The sequence below is a fragment of the Pelodiscus sinensis genome, chromosome 7, assembly GCF_049634645.1.
Source record: "Pelodiscus sinensis isolate JC-2024 chromosome 7, ASM4963464v1, whole genome shotgun sequence".
NCBI lineage: Eukaryota > Metazoa > Chordata > Testudines > Trionychidae > Pelodiscus > Pelodiscus sinensis.
The window spans coordinates 42388293-42408620 of record NC_134717.1 but is presented as its reverse complement, the minus strand read 5'-3'; the positions used below and the strand labels follow the sequence as shown (position 1 = coordinate 42408620).

The 20328-nt window shown below is 39.7% G+C and overlaps 1 protein-coding gene across 3 annotated transcripts in view; it reads right to left on the bottom strand.

The window, feature by feature from the left end:
- Positions 1-20328, bottom strand: part of RAPGEF4 (Rap guanine nucleotide exchange factor 4) — a 230577-nt gene that overhangs the window by 80433 nt on the left and 129816 nt on the right. For all 3 annotated transcript variants that reach the window (XM_006116479.4, XM_014570177.3, XM_014570176.3), the window contains one exon: positions 19066-19130. In XM_006116479.4, coding sequence (XP_006116541.2) covers positions 19066-19130 — 65 coding nt within the window. The remainder of the gene's footprint in view (positions 1-19065; positions 19131-20328) is intronic.

Here is a 20328-nt window from a genome sequence, read left to right as displayed (position 1 = left end):
CGCTAAATCGAATGCCAGAAGGTCAGCATCCAGCATGGCAAGTGAAGACATTTCCTTAGGTTCTTAGATAAGGACTGTGACTGAAAAAGCAGGAAGGAAGAACACTTCAGCACTGATGGTAAAAAACGAAATATGGAATGAACTCAGAAACCAACAATTGTTACAAACTTACGATACTGCCATCAAGACAGCAAAATTACACCTCCCACTAAAACCTTCTGGACTGTAAATCACTTTACATTACCCTGCAGCGTTTGTAACCCAAACACTGCAATGCATAATACCCAGAAGCAGTAACTAACAAAAATGAAATTAATTAGTTAATTTTCTGTGTGACCTTAGGTAAACTACATGTCTCTGTGCCTCAGTTTCTCCTGATGTATAAGAGGGATAACAGTACTTATCTACTTTACAAAGTCTTGAGAACTATGGTTTAAAAAGCTGCTAGAGGATAATTATTATTTATAAATTATTGTTATTGCTGAATCATAGAAAAAAGCAAAATATACACAGTATAAATGGTGCAAAGTTAGTTTAAAAATTGTTTGCATCTTACTGTAAGTTTATTAATTGCACAGGCAGGAATACCTGTCATTTTACATACTTGAAGTGTAATCAGTGCACCAGACTTATATTAAAATGTTAAAAACAAAGAGTATCCTGTGGCACCTTAGAGACTATTTTTTTAATCTCTCGTGGGCAAAACCGACTTCTTCAGATGAGAGTACCTTGATGTTAAATTAGACATGCATTATTTAGCATTTTGCACAGTGTCTCCTTAACAATCCATAACTATTGTTTTTAACACAAAATGTTTCAGCCATTATGAAAAATGATACTTTACTAAATGTCAAAGGAAAATAAGAATATTGAAGCAGAATATGATCAGCATACCAAAAACTTGAGAACATAGCTAATGATGTCTTATTTTCTTGTCATTTTTCTACTTCCCTGCTACAATGAAACAGCTGTGGTAATGACACTGAGTGAATTGAATAAAATATCCCAAAATGCTAACTCCACTGAGAACGTACCAGATAGTCCATACAGTTGTCATGGACCATCTTAGTTAGGAGAGGTGATTTGTTTGCCAGGCACAGCATTTATTTTTAACTTAAGAAAGAATAATGATTTTTTTCCCTACTATATCTCACTAAAACTGTTGTTTTCTTGATCTCTGCAGCATTATTAATGGTAGATTGGTTTGCCTATATCATTTGCATCTCCAAAAACAATATGATTCTGAAGATGAAAAACCAAGTTATAAATATGGATGAATTTTTAAAAAAATAATCATTTCCCAAACATGTTTTGGTTCATAACAAATATTCAAAATATTACCATCGGCAAACTAAAATAAAGTTATTGTTCAACTAGCTAGTGGAGGATTCTCCTTGTGTTCTCTGACCCCACCACCTGTATGCCCCACACTCACTCCCTTTATAAGAAGCACATGGGGAGGAAAGTTGGCCTGGATGAGGCACCCCTGTATCCTGGCAATCCCTTGATACCAGAACTTCCCCTTGAGCCTTAAGGCAGTGGACTAAGTTTGAACAGTCTCATGCCAAGGATTAGTCTGATGCCTTGCTAGACTCAGGATTTAGGAGAAGAGGAGTCAAGGGGTAAAATTCTGGACCTACAAAACTTCTGTTGACTTTACTAGGACAACACAAGATGATGTAAGATCAATATTGCTTCCTGGGCTCTCCCACTAAGTTGGCAAGCAAAACTTCTCCATCTGTAAAATGGGATAATGATACTCACACTCCTTTGTTTTTCACATCTAGGGATCCAAAACAGTATCAATGTATCAATTAATCATCAATGTTAATGATTTCATTGTGGCCAGAATTTCACACTGAGCTCACAGTGATTTTTGCTAAAGAAAATTTCATCAAAGTGAGACACATCCCCTGAGTTTTAAAAGCTTCCTGCAAATCCCTGAGCAATAGACAGCAATAGTAACACTGTCTACCCTCTTCAGAGTATCTCTCTCACCTTTAGCAAACAGGACAGTGCTGGCACAGGGAGCATAATTTACTTCTGCCCCTGCTATCTTTGGTGAATCAAGTTCCCACTCCTCCCCAGATTTACAACAGTGCATTTTGTTGCCCAGCTTCAATTTGCTATGCTGTGTGAAAGAAAGATAGATAGAAGAAACATTCTGGTGGTACAGTGCTCCTGCTTCAGATTCCAGCTGTCCTGTGTACCCCTTATTTTTCTCCTATGTCAAAGGTAAAACTTTACCTTCCTACAAGCACGTTCTTTTAAAATACAAACAATCTTTTAAAAAATGAAGCTGAAAAACAATCTGACGGGTTCAAGACCTCATACTACATCTTTTTATGTAAAGTAGATCTAATGAGTCTTTACAATGACATATTGTTTTCCAGAGGTGTAATAAAAGTTCTCTAGTGCATGAAAATTGTTCTTAGTTTGGAATATTAAAGAGAGGAAATAAACCCTATATCACTGGCTAGCGAAGATCCCTCCAAAAATGGGAAAAACACATATTAAGATGAAATTTCTTCTTTTTAGCCAGGCATAACTTTTCAGAACAGTACTTTTGTCCAGTTACATTGGCCTAAAAGCAAATTTTTTGGTCGTGATAAACATCCACAAAATTAACTCATTAGCCCAATTCAGAGCCCTGCTTAAAACTACACTTTTCTAGCACGCTTACAAAAAACTTGGCAATGGTTAGGCTGTTGGTATTCTGACACCACAACCTATTACACTGATCAATATTAGCTCATTATATCCTGGTACTCCCATCTCTCTGTATTCCTTGGTTGACTCTTGCTTTTATCTTTAGATTGTCAGCTCTTTGGGCAGGAACAGTTTTGTTCTTTGCTTGTACAGCATGTGGCAAAGAAGGGTCCTAGAGCATAAGCAGGACTCCTAAACGCTACTGTGATACAAATGAAGATGACAAAGAAGAAGCTGGAGAAGAAGAGGAAGAAGAAGAAGGCGGCTCTGATTGTCAGAGCTCTGCTATACAGCAAAGATCTACCTTTAAATGATTAGATTTGATAGAAAGGTAGGCGAGTTGGCCATAAAAAGACAGCTAACATGGATCTTCTGTAGAACTTTTCTTTGGGATCATAATTTCTGTCTGCATTGGCTCCATGTATATTAATGTGTGAGATCTACCTAGGGTGACCAGATATCCAAATATTGTCAGGACCATCCCAATATTAGGAGATTTGTGTTATACACAACTCTCTATCCCCGCCTTCCACAACCTGTCCCAATTTTATCACAGTTGCTATGGTCACCCTAGCTCTAACAATGCATATTAGTAGAAAAGCATCAAATATGAAGGCTAGGAAGAAATCTTGCTTTTATATAAAAGCTGATTGCAATCTTCTGGTCAAGAAATCTGTAGTATCGTAAATAAAGGGTACTAGATCAACCATACTGGATTTGATTAAGTATCTAATCCTCAAAGTAAATACTGTTAAGACAAGTATGATTAGCATGAATCTATGAGGTGTATAAAACTAATCAATACTGCGATGTCTTAGTACTTAATATATTTTCCAGTCAGTGTACTGACTTCATACCAGCAAAGATATTTGAAATTAAATCGTTAGAAATGGATACTGTATGTATTAAAATGAATGGTTTCCCTGGCTGTTCCCTGTCTGCAACACTGGAACAGTCCGTAGGTAGGCAGGAAATCACCGAGTTTATCTGCATCTGTTTAAGAGGTGGTACTTCTGGGAGAGGAGCACGCAACAGCTAGAGGTACAAGAAGGTAAACACGGGAAGTCCTGAATATATTTCATATGGTTTTAAAAACAAGTATCTACTGTTCAGAATTTCAGCTCAAGTTACCTCTTAACTAGTGGATGAACAGCACAACTCTGAATAGACAACAATCTGTTTCCATTTTTAAACTGAAGTCTTTTTTGGTAAACAAGGAAACTTTGGCTCCAATATTATGCCCAACACAACAATGTCTAATCCAACAGTATTACAAACAAGATCAACAATAGTACAATATTTGACACCTTTTCACTCACTAACCACTATCCCATTGCATTCCCTGAAACCCTTAGCAAGTTTCTGAAGAATGTGGCTTTGATTTACTTCTACCAGAACATAACAAAAAACTAAATTCTCTCAGTCTGGCTTTCAAGAATTTCAGGAATCACATCTGTCCTTGTGGGATACTTAATTACCTACAATCCTTGTCTCTTCTTATCCTATTTAATATCATTGCTCATTTTAATGTAATTGCTGACTGTGTTGTTCAATGTAACTGGAATTCTGTTCCTTCTCCCTGTGAGATGTTTTCACCCTCATTAAATCTAACCTTAAACCCTTCCTTAATTTATAGTTAGATATTTAGATTTATGGTTGGGTGTTTTTTGGTACTGTAGATAAAGAATGCTTGGACCGGATTAAATATTTTATCCTCAAAGCAAATACCGCAAAGAAAAACAGTTAATGTCTACTGTTCCAGATGTAAAATGTAATTACTGCAATCTAAAACAGACTGAGTGAAAATACTGAACGCCAATTCAATATTTGCAACTAACTCGTAAATCTAAAAGTCATAATTCCTGCAACACTGCACTAAACAGTCCCTCTAATTGTAACGTGTGCTTGAGAGACTGTCATGAAGTAACATGATGCCTCATTCAAAAAGAGTCCCCAGTGAAATAGACTACCATCTTTCTATGGAAAATCATGTGTATAAACTGCCACAGATTCACAGACTTTATAAGGAGCAATATGTGTCGTCAGCCCCCTAAGAGCTTACATTCTAAAACAGACAAGACAAATACACACACAAAACGACAGTTCAAGAACAGAGTTTTATAAACTAAAAGAAAGAGACTCCTTTGTGATCCTGCTAATACTGTATTTAGAGATTCCAGCACAGCAGCCCCCTTGTCCTTCCTTGCAATTTCCACGCATAAATTTGGAGCATGAAGCTGTCATTACACTGTACCACTGGTCCCAGAACTGTCAGAGAGCTCAAACTTTCAAATAAAAGCCGTGTTCAAACCCAATTCTAGAGTCTTGACTACTATCAAGTTTTTGTGAAAATTTCTCACCATTGATGTAGTATCAGTACAGCTCTGCTAGCATCAGCAGTGATTAGTGCAGACCATTCACTTTTTTTTTGGTAACCAGCATGCCACCTAGACCTTCTCTGAACAGAAACAACGAGAAGTCCTGTGGCACCTGACCCACTTTGTCAGATGCCCACGAAAGCTTATGCTCCAATAAATCTGTTAGTCTATAAGGTGCCACAGGACTTCTCATTGTTTATGCAGATTCAGACTAACATGGGTACCCCTCTGATGATACCTCTCTGAACAGAGTTAGACAACCTAGAGTTGCCAACTCTCCTGGAATCAAAGATTAATCTTTAATACAGGTAAGTCATGATGAAATCAGGGATGTAAAATCTCATTTAACTGGCCAACTAGTTAAACCAGTTAACTGATTAAATGTTGTTTAATCAGTTAACTGATTAAATGGAGAGGTGGGGGATGCCCCTCCCAGCCCCCACTGCAGGCAGGCGCTGCACAGGCTGGGCTGGAGTAATCCTTGCCTGCGGGGCTTCTGGGCTGCCGTGGTCAGAGGCTGCTCTACCTGGGACACGTGAGCAGCCGCTACCTGCAGGGCACTCGAGCCCACCACGGACACAGGTTCCAGCCCCCACCAGTTAACCTTCATGGGTGAGGCTTTCCGGTTAACCAGTTAAACATTCACATCCCTAGATGAAACTCCCAGAGATGTATTAAGCCAAAATTTGCAACCCTAGACAGAAATGAAAACATCTTTGTCCATATCTGTGCCAGTACTACATCAACAATGGAAAAAAGCCACTCAAATACCTGAATCTAGACATAGCCCAGAAGACTGACATCATGCTGTTTAACCTGCTATTTAGCTGCAACTTGCCACTGTTTTCTCCTCAGGTGGTTAGAGGGCTGACAAAAGGATTTTCTGCTACTAAAAATAATCTTTTAGTTGAACTGGACTTTTAGATCCAACAGACCTTGCTTTCAGATCCCAACATGAAGATGGTGATGGGAAACTTGCTGCAAATTTATGCAATTAAAAGAAACAGATTTAATTGTGTTTGGTATTCCCATAAATAAGCTATGGTTTTTAATGGGCTAAGGGGCTTTCAGAAGCTGATACACAGAAAAACACACTAGAAGAATGGAATGATGGGAAAGGATTTCATCTTACTCTCCCTCAGACTTACATCTGGTTCATTAGCAGCTTCAGAAAGTAAGAAAAGATTAAGCACCATTTTGTGGTTTGAAGTGATTTATTCAGAGTTCAATTTTATTCTCACTCCTTTAAGCTGCTTCCTTCCCAGTTATAATTTAAGGTAATGTTTAGGCTTTGATTCTCCAATTGGTGAAGTGCCTCCTACAAAGTTGTACCATTGTTTTAAATTATTTAAAAAAAAAGCTTTGTTTATGTGACATGAAAACAGCTGCGTCTAGCCTGGCAAGTTTTTCCGCAAAAGCAATTGCTTTTGTGGAAAAACTTGCCAGCTGTCTACACTGGCCGCTTGAATTTCTGCAAGAACACTGACGATCTCATGTAAGATTGTCAGTGTTCTTGCGGAAATGCTATGCTGCTCCCGTTCGGGCAAAAGCTCTTTTCTGGAATTGCTTTTCTGCAAAAGGGCCAGTGTAGACAGCTGAAAACTGTTTTGCGCAAAAAAGCCCCAATCACCAAAATGGCGATCGGGGCTTTCTTGCGCAAAACCGCGTCAAGATTGGCACGGACGCTTTTCCGCAAAAAGTGCTTTTGCGCAAAAGTGTCCGTGCCAATCTAGACGCTCTTTTCCGCAAATGCTTTTAACGGAAAAACTTTTCCGTTAAAAGCATTTGCAGAAAATCATGCCAGTCTAGACATAGCCATGTAGTGCAATAACCCTGAGTTAGTACTGTACTGTTGTACAGTAACTGGTATTGGAAACATGATTCCTCTTTTATTGCTTTTGTACTGAAACAAAATGCATTCCTTTCCCTTCTGTACTTGCAAACTCACGTACATGTGTGTATTTGTATTCCTCACTAACTGAAATCTTCAGTTTGATCTTCAATTCGCTGATAGTGAAGCCTCAACACAGACATCAAACACATTAAGTCTCTTATGTCAAGCTTTCCTCTAGACAGAAACTTTAAAAAAGAATAAATAACGAAGAAATCATAAATCTTTAAATACTTGAATAGCACTTTGCCATCACTAGAAATAATAGGTGAGAACTACATATTCAACTGTATCTTAGACATCTGACTCATCTAACATTTATAATTTCTGAATCAAAATTTTTCTCTCAGGTGGCAGTGAAAATATTTTTGGGGGACAGAGGAAAAGGGCTGAACCTGTCCCACAATCATCCTATAGAGGTAGCCCCTGTCCTGCAGAGCTAGGCCAATGCTCCCTGCTCTGGTCCTTTGGTACTCATTGTTCACAGATCTGGAAGAGTTCACCAAAGCATCACTTAACAAGCATGTCCACACACAACAGATGCCCCTTCCCCTGTGATGCCCTGCCCCAGCACCACGGGATATGGGGTCCCAAAAAGGGTACACTACTATACATCACAACCCATAAGGGCAGGCACATGTGCTCAATTTAGCTGTTGTAGTTGAAAGACAGGAAATTAAGAGTGAAAAAGAGGGTCGCTCTTCTCAAGGTTTATGTCTTCAGGTAAGTCAGGCATATACAAGTAATACATTGCATATTTAGATATGAAACAGCAAAATTAGTTTCTTGAATCTTGCAATTATTTTCTCAAGTTTGGCAGAAAAATTGAATCAGGGATCTTAAAATCAGATTTCCTATAGTCAGCTATATCATCTCCCGGAGAGCACTTTGACTACCTGTCTTACAAATAATATACTTGCCTTTTGGAATTTGTATTCCATAAAATCAAATGTAGCCCTGAGCCAGTGAATAATAATTACATTGAGGCAATGACTGGTGAGAACCTTCTTCACCTACATATTGATGACAAAGATTTGATGGATTATTATTAAGGGGGGGAGGGGGAGCTGTGAAATATTTTATTATAATTGTATTTATTTATATTACCATAGTGCTGGTGAGACCTAGTCAAGGACCAGGACTCTATTTTCCAATGGAAACACAGAATATAACCATATTTGTGACATTCCTTGAAAACAATCATAGGCAGTGAGTAGCTAAGGCTAGAAGATGCACCTCTAAATCTATGTTCTGAGCCACACTGCCACCCACATGCCTAGCTTGGCAGGTGGAGCCCCATATCCAGCAGCACTAGAGCCAGTCCAGGGGAAAGCAAGGGTGGGATGGAGGTCCTGCCTATGCACTGCATTCCTGACAGATGGGGCTACACCAGGCAGGAGGCACTAACGCCTGAGCAGCACTTCCTGGGATTTGGAAGAGTCCTGGGAGAAGGGTTGGGATCTGGAGGGGACGGGGGGGGGGGGGGGGGGACGGGAGTCCTAGGAAAGATGGGAGAAAAGGATTCATGGGAGAATAGGGGAAGATCTTGAGGTGATAAGTAGGAAAGGGAGTTATAAGGGCAGAGTTAGCAGCTGGAGCCCCACCAGTGGGTTCCAATGGAACTGTGCATCCGGGGAGCCAGGTGGACAGCAGAGGCATAGGATAGGGCCTCCACACAGGTGGCCTATCCTTCCAGTGGATTCTCAGGGATTCTGGGATGGGTATGGAGGGTAAAAACACCCTTTGTTCATTCCACAGGGAATCAAGGAGTAAATTCTGCCAGCTCCTTCAGGTAGCAAAACAAGGGAAAGTTCATCAGCTAGCCATGCAGTTTCCTGTTCTCTACATGGTTTTCCTGCATACAGGACAATTTGGGTCTAAAGTTCTGCATTTCAAAAAACAAAAGGATGGTTTAATTAGCTTAAATCATACTTTTAAAACAGACACCACATTTGTCCCTTATTTACACCAACGTGCTTCCAGAGTAACTCCACTGGAGTCACAACAGGGATGAATTTAGCTCCTTCTCTCTGAAAAGAGCAATTGTGACCTATCAATTTAGTTCAGTGGATTCCCAAACCCCAATTCAGAAAGGCGGGGGAGCATTTGGTCGTGGTCCCATGATGTTGGCTCTTCTTATTTTCAGAAGACAGAAAAAAAGAATAGATGTTTTGCAATTGTGAATGGGAGTGGAAGTGGTCCCAAGACAATGTCTTTTTTTGTGGCCCACTCTATAAAAAGTTTGGCGACCAGTTGTAAGTGCTTATATTGCATCTCACTGTCATGGTTGAAGGCACAGAAGAAAATAAAGCCAGTGGCTCATTGCCAGTGCTTCTCAAAGTAGAAATGTAATTTGGAGTAAGATTTTATATTAGTATATACAAAAATACACCTATGCATATTTCATTTTATTCTGATTTTGTTTATGACTGTTGTGAGAAACAAATCCATAGCTGAAAAATCAGCCACCAGGAAAGTTCTGTGTCCATCTCACATCAATCTTACTCTTGCGGTAAACAGCTCCATTCTTCCTAAGAAGTGGAGCTGTGGTGGAAAGGAGAGGTGATCTTTTGAGTGTCAACTCCTAGAAAGGTTTTGAAGGTCAGATTATAACTGTGAACTAGATCAGGTATTTAATGAAGAGACAATTTAGTGATTGTTAACATTCATATTGCGTAGTTGACATGGGGCATTCTAGACCAGGCAAAGTTTTTTTCAGAACTTGTGTTCATTCCTGGCCTAGCAATAATCAAGTAAATCAATAATTAACCCTGCATGGATCAATAGGATGGAATCTCTAGCCTGCTCGGTGTCATTAACACTTAGTTTCCTGGTCAGCAGCAAACGGAAGTTATTCATGACAGTCCTCACTATTTGGGTCTCCAGCGTCAGTGAGAAATGCAAAAGGACCCCCAGGCCCTATACCTTTTCTGATTCTCTGACAGGTGATGAAAGAATGCTACGTCTTTCTTAGACACACCTCTCTTTTCCTACCATCAGAATGTTTTCCTTGCCTGGGTTCACCTTCAACTAGATGCTTCTCATCCACATATTGGTTTCCTGAATGTTTTGGGACAAGTGGCTTCTGCATTTAGCATTAAGGAAATGTACAACTGTCTCTCATCTGAATACTAGGGATGTTAAATTTAGGTTTAATCAACTAGTTGGTGGATTTTCCATCGGCTAGTTCATTAGTCAATAAGTGGGGGAGCCACAGAGGGGTTAACGGCACTGCGGCTCTGCCTTTTAAATGTATTAAGAGCTGGCAGGTTCTTAATACATTTAAAAAGCTGAAGCGCAACACGAGCGACCCAGCATGAGCCAGGAATCGGCTGTCCCAGCTTGCACCGGGTTCCCCCCACTGCACTTCTGATTTTTAAATGTATTTAAATGCATTTTAAATGTATTTTTAAATGTAGACAGTTAATACACTTAAAAAGCAGAAGCACAGCGTCTGGGACTGAGTGCAAGCCGGGAATCAGCGATTCTTGGCTTGCACCCAGTCCCTACTACCCCTGGTCTCCCCTGCTCTCTGTGGAGACAGTGGTGGGGGAACTGACTTTTAAGCCGGCTCCCGCTAGCACCAGCTCCTGCTCCGCCCCCTTGCTGCCCCTGATAGAGGCAGCAGGGGCAAGGGGGAAGTGACTAGTCGCTTACATCCCTGCTACATACTGCTGACATATAAGTCCATGGTGTCTTTCAGGCCTCCATAGTGACTCTCTAACAATTTAGCTTATGTAAGACAAGTATATGTAAATCTGCAGCCTTTCTAATAATGTTACTTATGTAAAGAGATCTGGCAACATATAAAGACCTGAACATTTTTCAGGATGAAGTTTCTTACCTAGTGTATAAAAATGCATTTGTCACAAACGCCTTCACACCTCAGAATTTATTATCTCTCCCACCATATGCTGCCACCAGTGTGACTCACTGCTAGTGACTATGCTCACTCATACAGCCTTTAGAACAGCCAAATTGCTATGGAATCTGATAATTACTGAACCCAGAGCATTTCCACATAGTGCAAAATGAAGAACTTAGACATCTATGCAAATTATATTTTCATATAACTGAGAATGGATGCCAAAATATTATAGCAGACATCAGAAACAACTACTATAGTTTAGACTTGCATAAAAATATTATTTAGCAATCATTGTGTAAAGTGCATATGCAACATATGCATGAGTTTTTAAACAGAAAATTCCAAATATATCATCTTTGCTATCCTGTGCTGATGACTGTAGAAGATAATAGATTTTGGCACACAGTCCAAGAAGGTTAGGACTTAGTGCATACACACTGAAGGACACTTATACAAACCATGCAAGTGAAGGACGCACATGCTTACTAGGGAACTTTTAGTGTGTTCTAGCAGGGACTAGATGGGCCAAAAGGTGCATACCACATTGGTGCACTTTAATTCACACCCGTTAGTGTGCATTGCCACACCAGGTAGACAAGACCATAGAAATCCATTCAGTCAAATTCAGCACACAACTCTCATTCAAATGCCATGCTGAGGTCAGCACTTTCCAAAAAACAACTCTCTCATTGCCCCTACAACCTTACTACAATACGTCACACATTCTCTTTTACTACTAAGCCAGTATTCTACAGTTGTGTCAAAATTCACCATTAAGAATTTTGCTAGGAGTAAGACAAACCCTAGATTTGTTAATCATTTGCATATATTAAAAGAAACTTTCCTCTCAGGCATTTAGGAATGATAAATTGAGATCCAGGATAACGAGAGATGGAGTTATTATGCTTCTTACTACTGTGGTTATTACAGTGGACCAGTGTAATTATTATTGGTATGCCCAATAAGTTGTTCAATATTGTATCTTGTCAGTTTTAAAGTTAGCTTTGTAAACACTATATTTAACTTGTTTTAAAGTGCCTAGAGCAGGACCGGACAATAATTTTCACAGCGGGACCACTTCACAAATTTTGGTACATCATCGAGGGCTGGATCCAGGACTGCCGGAAGGGGCAAGCCCTAGAGCAGAAGGGCTGGGGCTGGAGGCTACAGAGAGAAACAAAGAGAGTGTGTGAAAGACAGACTTTATGACACAGACTGAGTGTGTGCAGCAGTGTGTATGTGACAGTGACTGTATGTGTGGCACAGAGACAGTGTGGCACAGTCGAGGGGGTGTGTGTGCTGGCTGCTGCTGAGTAAGCTTTTGAGAGAAGCCATGAGCTGTCTCTTTAATGGAAATCTGACCTGATCTGTTGTCTCCCTCCTCCCCAGCTCTGCACTCACTTACCATTCGTGCTTCAGGCTCTGCAGAGATAGGGGTTCTGGGGCAGGGGAACACCTTGACTTCAGCTCTTCCCTCTGCCATTCATCCTTCCCTCTCCCCCACTCTGCACAGCTTGCAGGAAAATCCTGGGAGCACTTGGCTGCAGGATGGAGTAAAATGGGAGAAGGGGCACCGAACACATGCAGCTGACTAAGTATGCATGCTCTGCTAATCGGGTGGGCAGGCCAGAGAGAAATGCTTGGCGGGCTGGATCTGGTCCTCAGGCCTGATTTTGCCCACCTCTGGCTTAGAGCTACCAATATGTGCTTAAAATAATGAATAATGATTTGGATGCTTATGTAGAAAATGCTATCACTTAAAGGGTTAATACTCAGATTACACTTTTTCTTTCTACTGAAAGTTTTTAGTTATTTTTATTAAATATCTCTATAGCTAACAAAAGACCAAATACTGCTCTCCCACCTACAGCTACTCCAACTATTTAAATGGACAAAATTCTGCTCTCAGTTACATGAACTTAGAGCTTTGATCTAGCAGGCACTTAAGCACATACTTAATTTTAAGCACATGAGAAATCAGAGGAGACTACAGAGAAAAAGCAAGAAATGCTCTCATTTATGAAAGACAGACAATAATTTAAAATAGTATTATATCAAATAAATTGAGGAAGAACCAAAGAACCAAAATACAACTTCCAAAGAGGCAATTACACACACAGCAGGATTTGAATTCATTCCCATTGAAAGAAAAAAGCTAACATTGTCCTATTTAGATATTACTTAACATTAAGGGTATCTTAAGGTATTATTGTGACCACCAGAGGGAGCCCATGTTATTTTACTACAGTAGAACTATAAAGAGCATGGGAATACATTAAAAATATAACAACCCCTAGAGAGTTTTAACAAAGTGTACTCCCGAATTCATATCAAGACTTATATGCAAAAAGTCATGCCTAGTGCATCTAATTTATCGTGTGTATATATTCATCAGCAAAAGCTGCGAGAAGGAAAAAGTAAGAACTTTTCTAATTTTGAGATATTAATAAGGCATATAATAAATTAATTTTCTATGCAATGTATCACATCAAAAACAATGTGTCAAGGATACTGTCTGTGGTTAGAGCATATATTTTTAAGAGTTCCCATGGAAAATAAGTATGTGATCATGTAATTTTAAAGACCATAACAATGCATACATACATGAGGAACAAATTAAAATTACACAGGCAACCTTAATTCTGGCAATAATTAACTTCTGAGTGTTTGATTGTAACCTTTTTTTCACAGACAGCTTTTGGGGTTAATTTCCTAATTCAAAAACAAACAAAACCCACCCATCCCCAAAAATGCCAGCAAGTGAAACCATATTGATCTCCAGCACAGGACATCAGAAGGGTTGAGATCTTTAGATCCACAGCAATGATCTCTACCATATAAACTAACAGATTAAATGGTAGCAGTTATAGACTGTTATCCTCTATGGAACCATCATGAGAGAACAATGAGATATGTGGTTTGAGAAAGGGTTTCATATTTATTTGATGACAGGAAAGGAATGAAAAGACTTCTGAGCTCATTCCAGATTCTGTAGGAGAGTGGTTAAATACTCTGTCCCCAGCCTGGGTCTCTCTCTACTCCTGCCATCTTTCTTCTACACTCTTGGTCCTGCCACTCCCTCTTCCCCTGTGTCTGTAATCCCTTGGGAATAGTCAGCCAGCTTCTTCCTGCTCCTTCTCACTGTGTGTGTGACAGCAGGAGATGCATTGAGAGCACAAAAGGAACAGTCTTCCTCCTCTTAGTTCCAGTGTCTCGCTGCTCTAGCTTTAGGGAGAAACACTTGCATGGAAAGGCTTGTTCAGTTCCTGCAGCCCTGAGTTGGCACATGCTGAGTCACTCTGTGGGGATGGTGCACGTGCAGAAGGAAGCATGCCATGTGCAGATAGGATCTTTGGAGAATTTACCTGCTGAACTCTAACAAATCTATCAAGCATGTACGCTCTGAGATTTTACTGAGGCTTATAACTTGGGCAAATTGTTATGTGGATGGCAAAAGGTGCATATCTGATGCCAGAGTAACATCCAGGCTAAATTTCAAGTCCCTGCTCCAAAGCATGGAGGTGCCAGAGCTTCTCCAGGAAAATATATATTTTTAAAACAACATGTTTTCCCCTAACCTCATTCTCAGAAATTGCCAGACCAGTTTAGCTAAAGCTTTCAGCATCATGCAGACAATCTAGCCTGGAAAATTTCAACCCAAAAAGTTATAGGCAATTGAAAACAGGGTCCCACAATGGAAAATGTCAGGCAACCTTAAAGCCAGCTTACTCACGCTCACATACACACTATATCTATCCATATATACACATGAACAGAACTCTCCTATGTTTTAACATTGTTCTATAACTTTTTCCAAAATGTATCTGAGATAATTATTGAGTCTGTCATTTATCCTGGAAGTTTACACACAACTACTACACCCAGTCATATCTAGGTCTAGCACTATAAGAATTTTCAAAACTATTTCAAGAGACACTATCACATAATTATTAAACTTAACTAATGCAACAGAAAGCACTTATTCTCTTTTCTCTAAAGTAAGACAGCCTAGGCTGTGTCCAGACTCAGAGGTTTTTTCGAAAAAAGTAGCCTTTTTTCGAAAAAACTTCACCTGCGTCTAGACTGCAGCTGCGTTCTTTCGAAATTAAATCGAAAGAATGCGGCTTTTCTTTCGACGGTGGTAAACCTAATTCCACGAGGAAGAACGCCTTCTTTCGAAAGTGCTCTTTCGAAAGAAGGCGTTCTTGAAAGCAAACAGGCTTTTTAGAAAGAGAGCATCCAGACTCACTGGGTGCTTTCTTTCGAAAAAGTGACTTGCTTTTTCGAAATTCCGCGTGCAGTCTAGACGCTCTCTTTCGAAAGAGGCTCTTTCGAAAGAGGCTTGCAGTCTAGACATAGCCCTAGAGTTGATTGTTTCCATTTCTCCCCAAAATATAGCTGAGGACATTAACACATTCATTTCATATTTTGTTTTAGTTATTTTATGCTCAGTTTAATTGTGATTTTGTATTAAACGAATGAAATTAACCACAAAGGCAAATGAATACTTGTTTGATACCAGAAAATCACTTTGCAGCTTTCTTCAGACAGAAACAAACTTTTTATCAATTTTAATTGAATCAGGAATACCAAACAGTCCCATATGGTGAGAAACATTAGAAGAAAAATCTTATGTTACTCATCAAAAAAGTACAGGTGACAAGACAGAAAAAATTAAGCTATGAACACACAGCTCAAATAATTAGATGCTGAATATGGAAAATCATCTATTCTAGAGCCATTAAAAGAATTAACATAAACTGAGTAAAAGATGAATATGCATATTTAAAGAGTGGAATATATTCTATTTAATTTGAAGAAAATTTATGATCTATGGGAAAAAAATTGTGAAATATTTACAAGAGAAATTAAAACAAGCAAGTTCTATGAAAATAATAAAAACAAAAAATTGGGAAATATGTCAGTATAATCCGAATTATATAGACATTAGGTCATCTACTTTATTCATCTCTGTGCAGAATGTTTTCTTACAGCACATAGTATTTTAAAGAGCTTCCTTCAAACTTTATTCACCTCAACAAATGGCTGCTCTAAACTGCACCTATTGCCAGCATCATTCCAGTAGCCATGGATAACTGGGAGTTAAAGGATACTCTGGATGTGCTCCATTTTCCCTGGACATATGCTTCTGCAGTAATGCAGAAGCTCTTCAAGTGCCTCTGCATTACCTAAGGATTCATGCATACAGGGGGAATCCTTCCTTAGGTGTCTATTCTGGCTTTAGGGCAACTTTAAATCCCAGATCACTGCAAAGCTACACCCACACATCTGAGAATCTGGACCTGCAAGCATATCTTCCTGTTCAATGAAATCTTAAAGGGTACATCTAGACTACTGAGTTTTGTCGACAAAAGTGGACCTCTGTTGACAAAACTATACCTGCGTCTACACTACTGCTGAGTTCTGTCGACAACGTCGACAGAACTCAGCAGTTTTGTCGACGCTGGTAAACCTCATTTTACGAGGCATAACACCTTCTGTCGACAGAGTTCTGTCGACAGAAGGTGTTATTGCCTGTAGGGTTGCGTCTAGACTACAGGGTTTTGTCGACAAAGCAGCTTGCTTTGTCAACAGAACTGAATGTGTCTAGATACTCTATGTCGACAGAAGTTTTGTCGACAGTATCTGTCGACAAAACTTCTGTCGAAAAAACCCTGTAGTCTAGACGTACCCTAATTGATAGCAGTGCCTATCTATCATGCCCCCTTGAGTGTAAACATACAATTGCTTAAAAAAAAATCCACCGGTTACACATTTACACAAATACACATTAACTAATATCCCTATTGTGTACTATTCCAGCAGGGGAGAGACTGAGAACTGACTTGGCCCAGGGCAAAGTCACCAGAGGAGGCAGCTGCCACCCCGAGGAGGAAGCACCCCACACACATGGCCACAAGGAAGTGTCAAGCAGTGAGTTGACCTGCACATCTCCTTGCCACAGATGATGAACTTTGGACAATTGAGGGATGGTAGAAAGTACCTCAGGAAAGATAGCCTTAAGGCATTCCAGTTGTCAGACCTTACACAGTCCTCACAGAGCCCTGGTTCAGATCCCAGTGGAGAGGGAGGGACTGGGCTCCCTTGCCAAACTCCACTTCCACAGTTTGAAGGGCCTATGCCCAGAGCACTAGACAATGCTCCCCCATGAGCAAAGGCCATCAATGCTGAAGTCTTCATGCTCAGGTACATTGTTTTGCTGTAGGCCAGCCAAGAGGTGACAGAATCATGGTCATTATCTGCCAAGTTGTGATGGTGTCTCCTAGGCAACTGGAGACAGTAAGAAGCCTTACTCATAGCGGCTGCTATGTGAGGCTGTGCCTAGACTGCAGGGTTTTTTCGAAAAAAGTAGCCTTTTTTCGAAAAAACTTCACCTGCGTCTAGACTACAGCCGCGTTCTTTCGAAATTAAATCGAAAGAACACGGCTTTTCTTTCGACGGCGGTACTCCTCATTTCACGAGGAAGAACGCCTTTTTCGAAAAAAGGTGTTCTTGAATGCAAACAGGGCTTTTTCGAAAGAGAGCATCCAGACTGCCTGGGTGCTCTCTTTCGAAAAAGCGGCTCACTTTTTCGAAAGAAGAGGTTGCAGTCTAGACGTAGCCTGAAAGTTTAGCAGTGGTGAGGCGTGAAGGAGCACTCCTAAACTACAGACTGAATCGACCAACTGGGGATGTGTACCTTTAACCAAACATGATTGCACCATTGCTTCAAACCTTTCAAATGCTTTTCTTTGCCCACCAGCATCACCTGTGTCCTGCTTGGGTTTCATTTCAGAGCACTGAACTCACCCATGGGCTGAGCTGTGGTAGCAGTATGCCCACATGTAGTGGATAGGTAGAGTTGTGTGACACCCTACCCTAGCTGCATATGGATGTTTAATGGGACAGAAGAGAAGGTCAATCTTTGTGGGATTCCACAAGCAAACTTCTGCTGTTTCACTTAGCTTCAGCTCTTCTACCAACTTATTGTATGGTCTCAAGCATGTCACTTAGCCTTTCTATGCTTGAGTTTCCACCTATGTAAAATGGAGATGATCATGCCTCACAGAGGTGTTGTAACCTTACTTCATAAATACTTTTAGAATGGAAGGTGCTATCAAAGCACGTAGGATTACCAAGTTAATGGGAAAGTGTTCATTTTCATGCAGGATATGGCTGGGTCAGGAAGTGTTATGCTGTCAGTGAATAACAGCAAAAAAAGGAACTGCGTATACAGTAATATTTGTATGCTTAATAAAGGCTAAAAGATCTGATTAAGAAAGGTCACTATCTCTGGGGAAGCAGGACAGACAGACAAGGGAGAGATGGAAGTAAACAAGTAAGAATAAATAGTTTCCTTTTTCAATTAGTGAGTTTTACATGAATGAAATGGGTCAAAGTATGCTTTTGTTTGCTTAGCTGTCAAGAGGTTTTCAGTGTTCACTTAAAAATTCTATTTATCTTTGTAAAGACATAAAATAGATGCATCATTTTAAATTACTATGTCCAGAAAGAAAAACATCCAAGTAACATTCTACAGCCATAACTCTCTCATCCTGGTCCCAGCAGGAACTGGCCTGAATTGTACAAACTCTGATCCCAATGTTATTTCTTCCTGGTAGTGTGTTTATTTTAAACCCAGGCAGATTACTCATAAATTATTGGATGTGTGTTCCAATTGGTTAGTATAATGGCAGAGAAGCACTTCCTGAAAGGGATGGGGGTTTCCAGTTATTCTGTGCAGACAAGGTAAAATTCAATCCTGTGCAAAGGGACATTAAAAGGGCTACAATCACATAAGGCTCACTTAAGCCCTCAAAATAATGGCACCCTGGCTTGAAATGGTCCTCTGCACAGGGATGCATTTCACTCTTTCATTCCAGTGACTTTATTATAGAGATGAACCCCAGGTATGAAATTCTGATCCAGGCAGAAACTGTTGCCAACTTCAACAGTAGCTACATATTTTTATGTCCTGGGCTTGGACCAGCAATGAGAGAGAAGAAAAGTTCAGTCATGGCAATTTGTTCCTGCAAAGATTAAAGACCACTTTTAGCCTGGGATTATTGCAAACATAAAAGTTACACGTGTTTTTTAAGCTTTTTCAGGACCGGGACCTTTCCCCCCCACCCCCATCCTTTTATTGATTTGCTGTTTTTCAAATGTATAGTTATATGTATTCTTTTTATTTTCAAAGTAGTGAAGAATGTGTGATTTACCTTATTACAGTTTCTAGGTACTGGGCAAAGAGCACTGGTAGACATATTTTCCTTGTCAGGCATCCCTAAAAGAAAACAGAGAATATATCAATACAGCATATTATACATTCTTTAAATACAAAAACATCCATTCATGCATGTAATAAAATGTTAGAAGGATGTTAGCAGTTTGATTGCATGTGCATTTACCTACGTGGCTTAGTAGTGAGAGTAAATTTGATCCACATTATTCAGAAACTAACAACATACTTCTTATCTACATATGAAGGTTATAAAGATGAAACTTCCATTAAGAATAACAAATATATAAATCCTGCATGTATCAGCAGGTTTTAGCAAACCTCTCCCAATTTAAAGATTTTAAGACTGCATATGGGCAGTTGGTTGGGCATACATAAAACTGAGACATTTTTGCGCCCAAGATTACACTATGTTTTACTATTTCTTTCTAAACAAAAATAGCATAATATCTCATAATAACCTATTTTTCTATAAAATACAGCATAGAACAGAAGAAAAGAAAAAAGAAAATTTCTTTAGAAAAATGTTTGGATGTCATATGCATGCCATGGAATGCAACAATGAGCACTGCAGATACAAAAATACACCATACATATAAATGTATTGGCCAACACTTGCAGATTAGAACAACTAAAGTCAGACATCCTACATCCATATTCAGGTACCTAAATAAATATCCTTGATTTTCAGAAGTGCAAAACATCTATAGTGTCCTTAGCACTTAACACAAAAATTTGAATGCATTCTCAAATTGACTAGTGTGAGGTAGGTACTTATGCCATGCTATCCCCCCACTTCTTCACTGCCATCAGCTGAAAAATGGTTAGGTAAAAGAAAGAAATTTGAGGCACACCATTACTTTTTTTTTTTTTTTTTTTTTTTTTTTACAGTGGGCACTGACTGACATCGCTTCCTGTTCACATGAAAAATATCATGCATCACAATGCTTAAAGAGAACAAAACTCCAACATCTAAGGAGGAGGGATTTTTTTAAATGATTTTTATATTTTATATATATATATACATACACTAGCAGACTTACCCGGGTGTTGCACAGGCTGCTGGCCAGCTTTTCCCTGGGGCAGCCCAGGGCAGTGGGGACCATGCGGCACAGTGAGCAGCTGCTCCTTGGGGCTGCTCTCCTGTGGTCATTCGGGAGTATAACTGTCCCTGCTCTCACTGCCCTCCCTTTCTGTTTGATGTAAAAGAGTCACATTCCATGCACATACCATTATCCTGGCA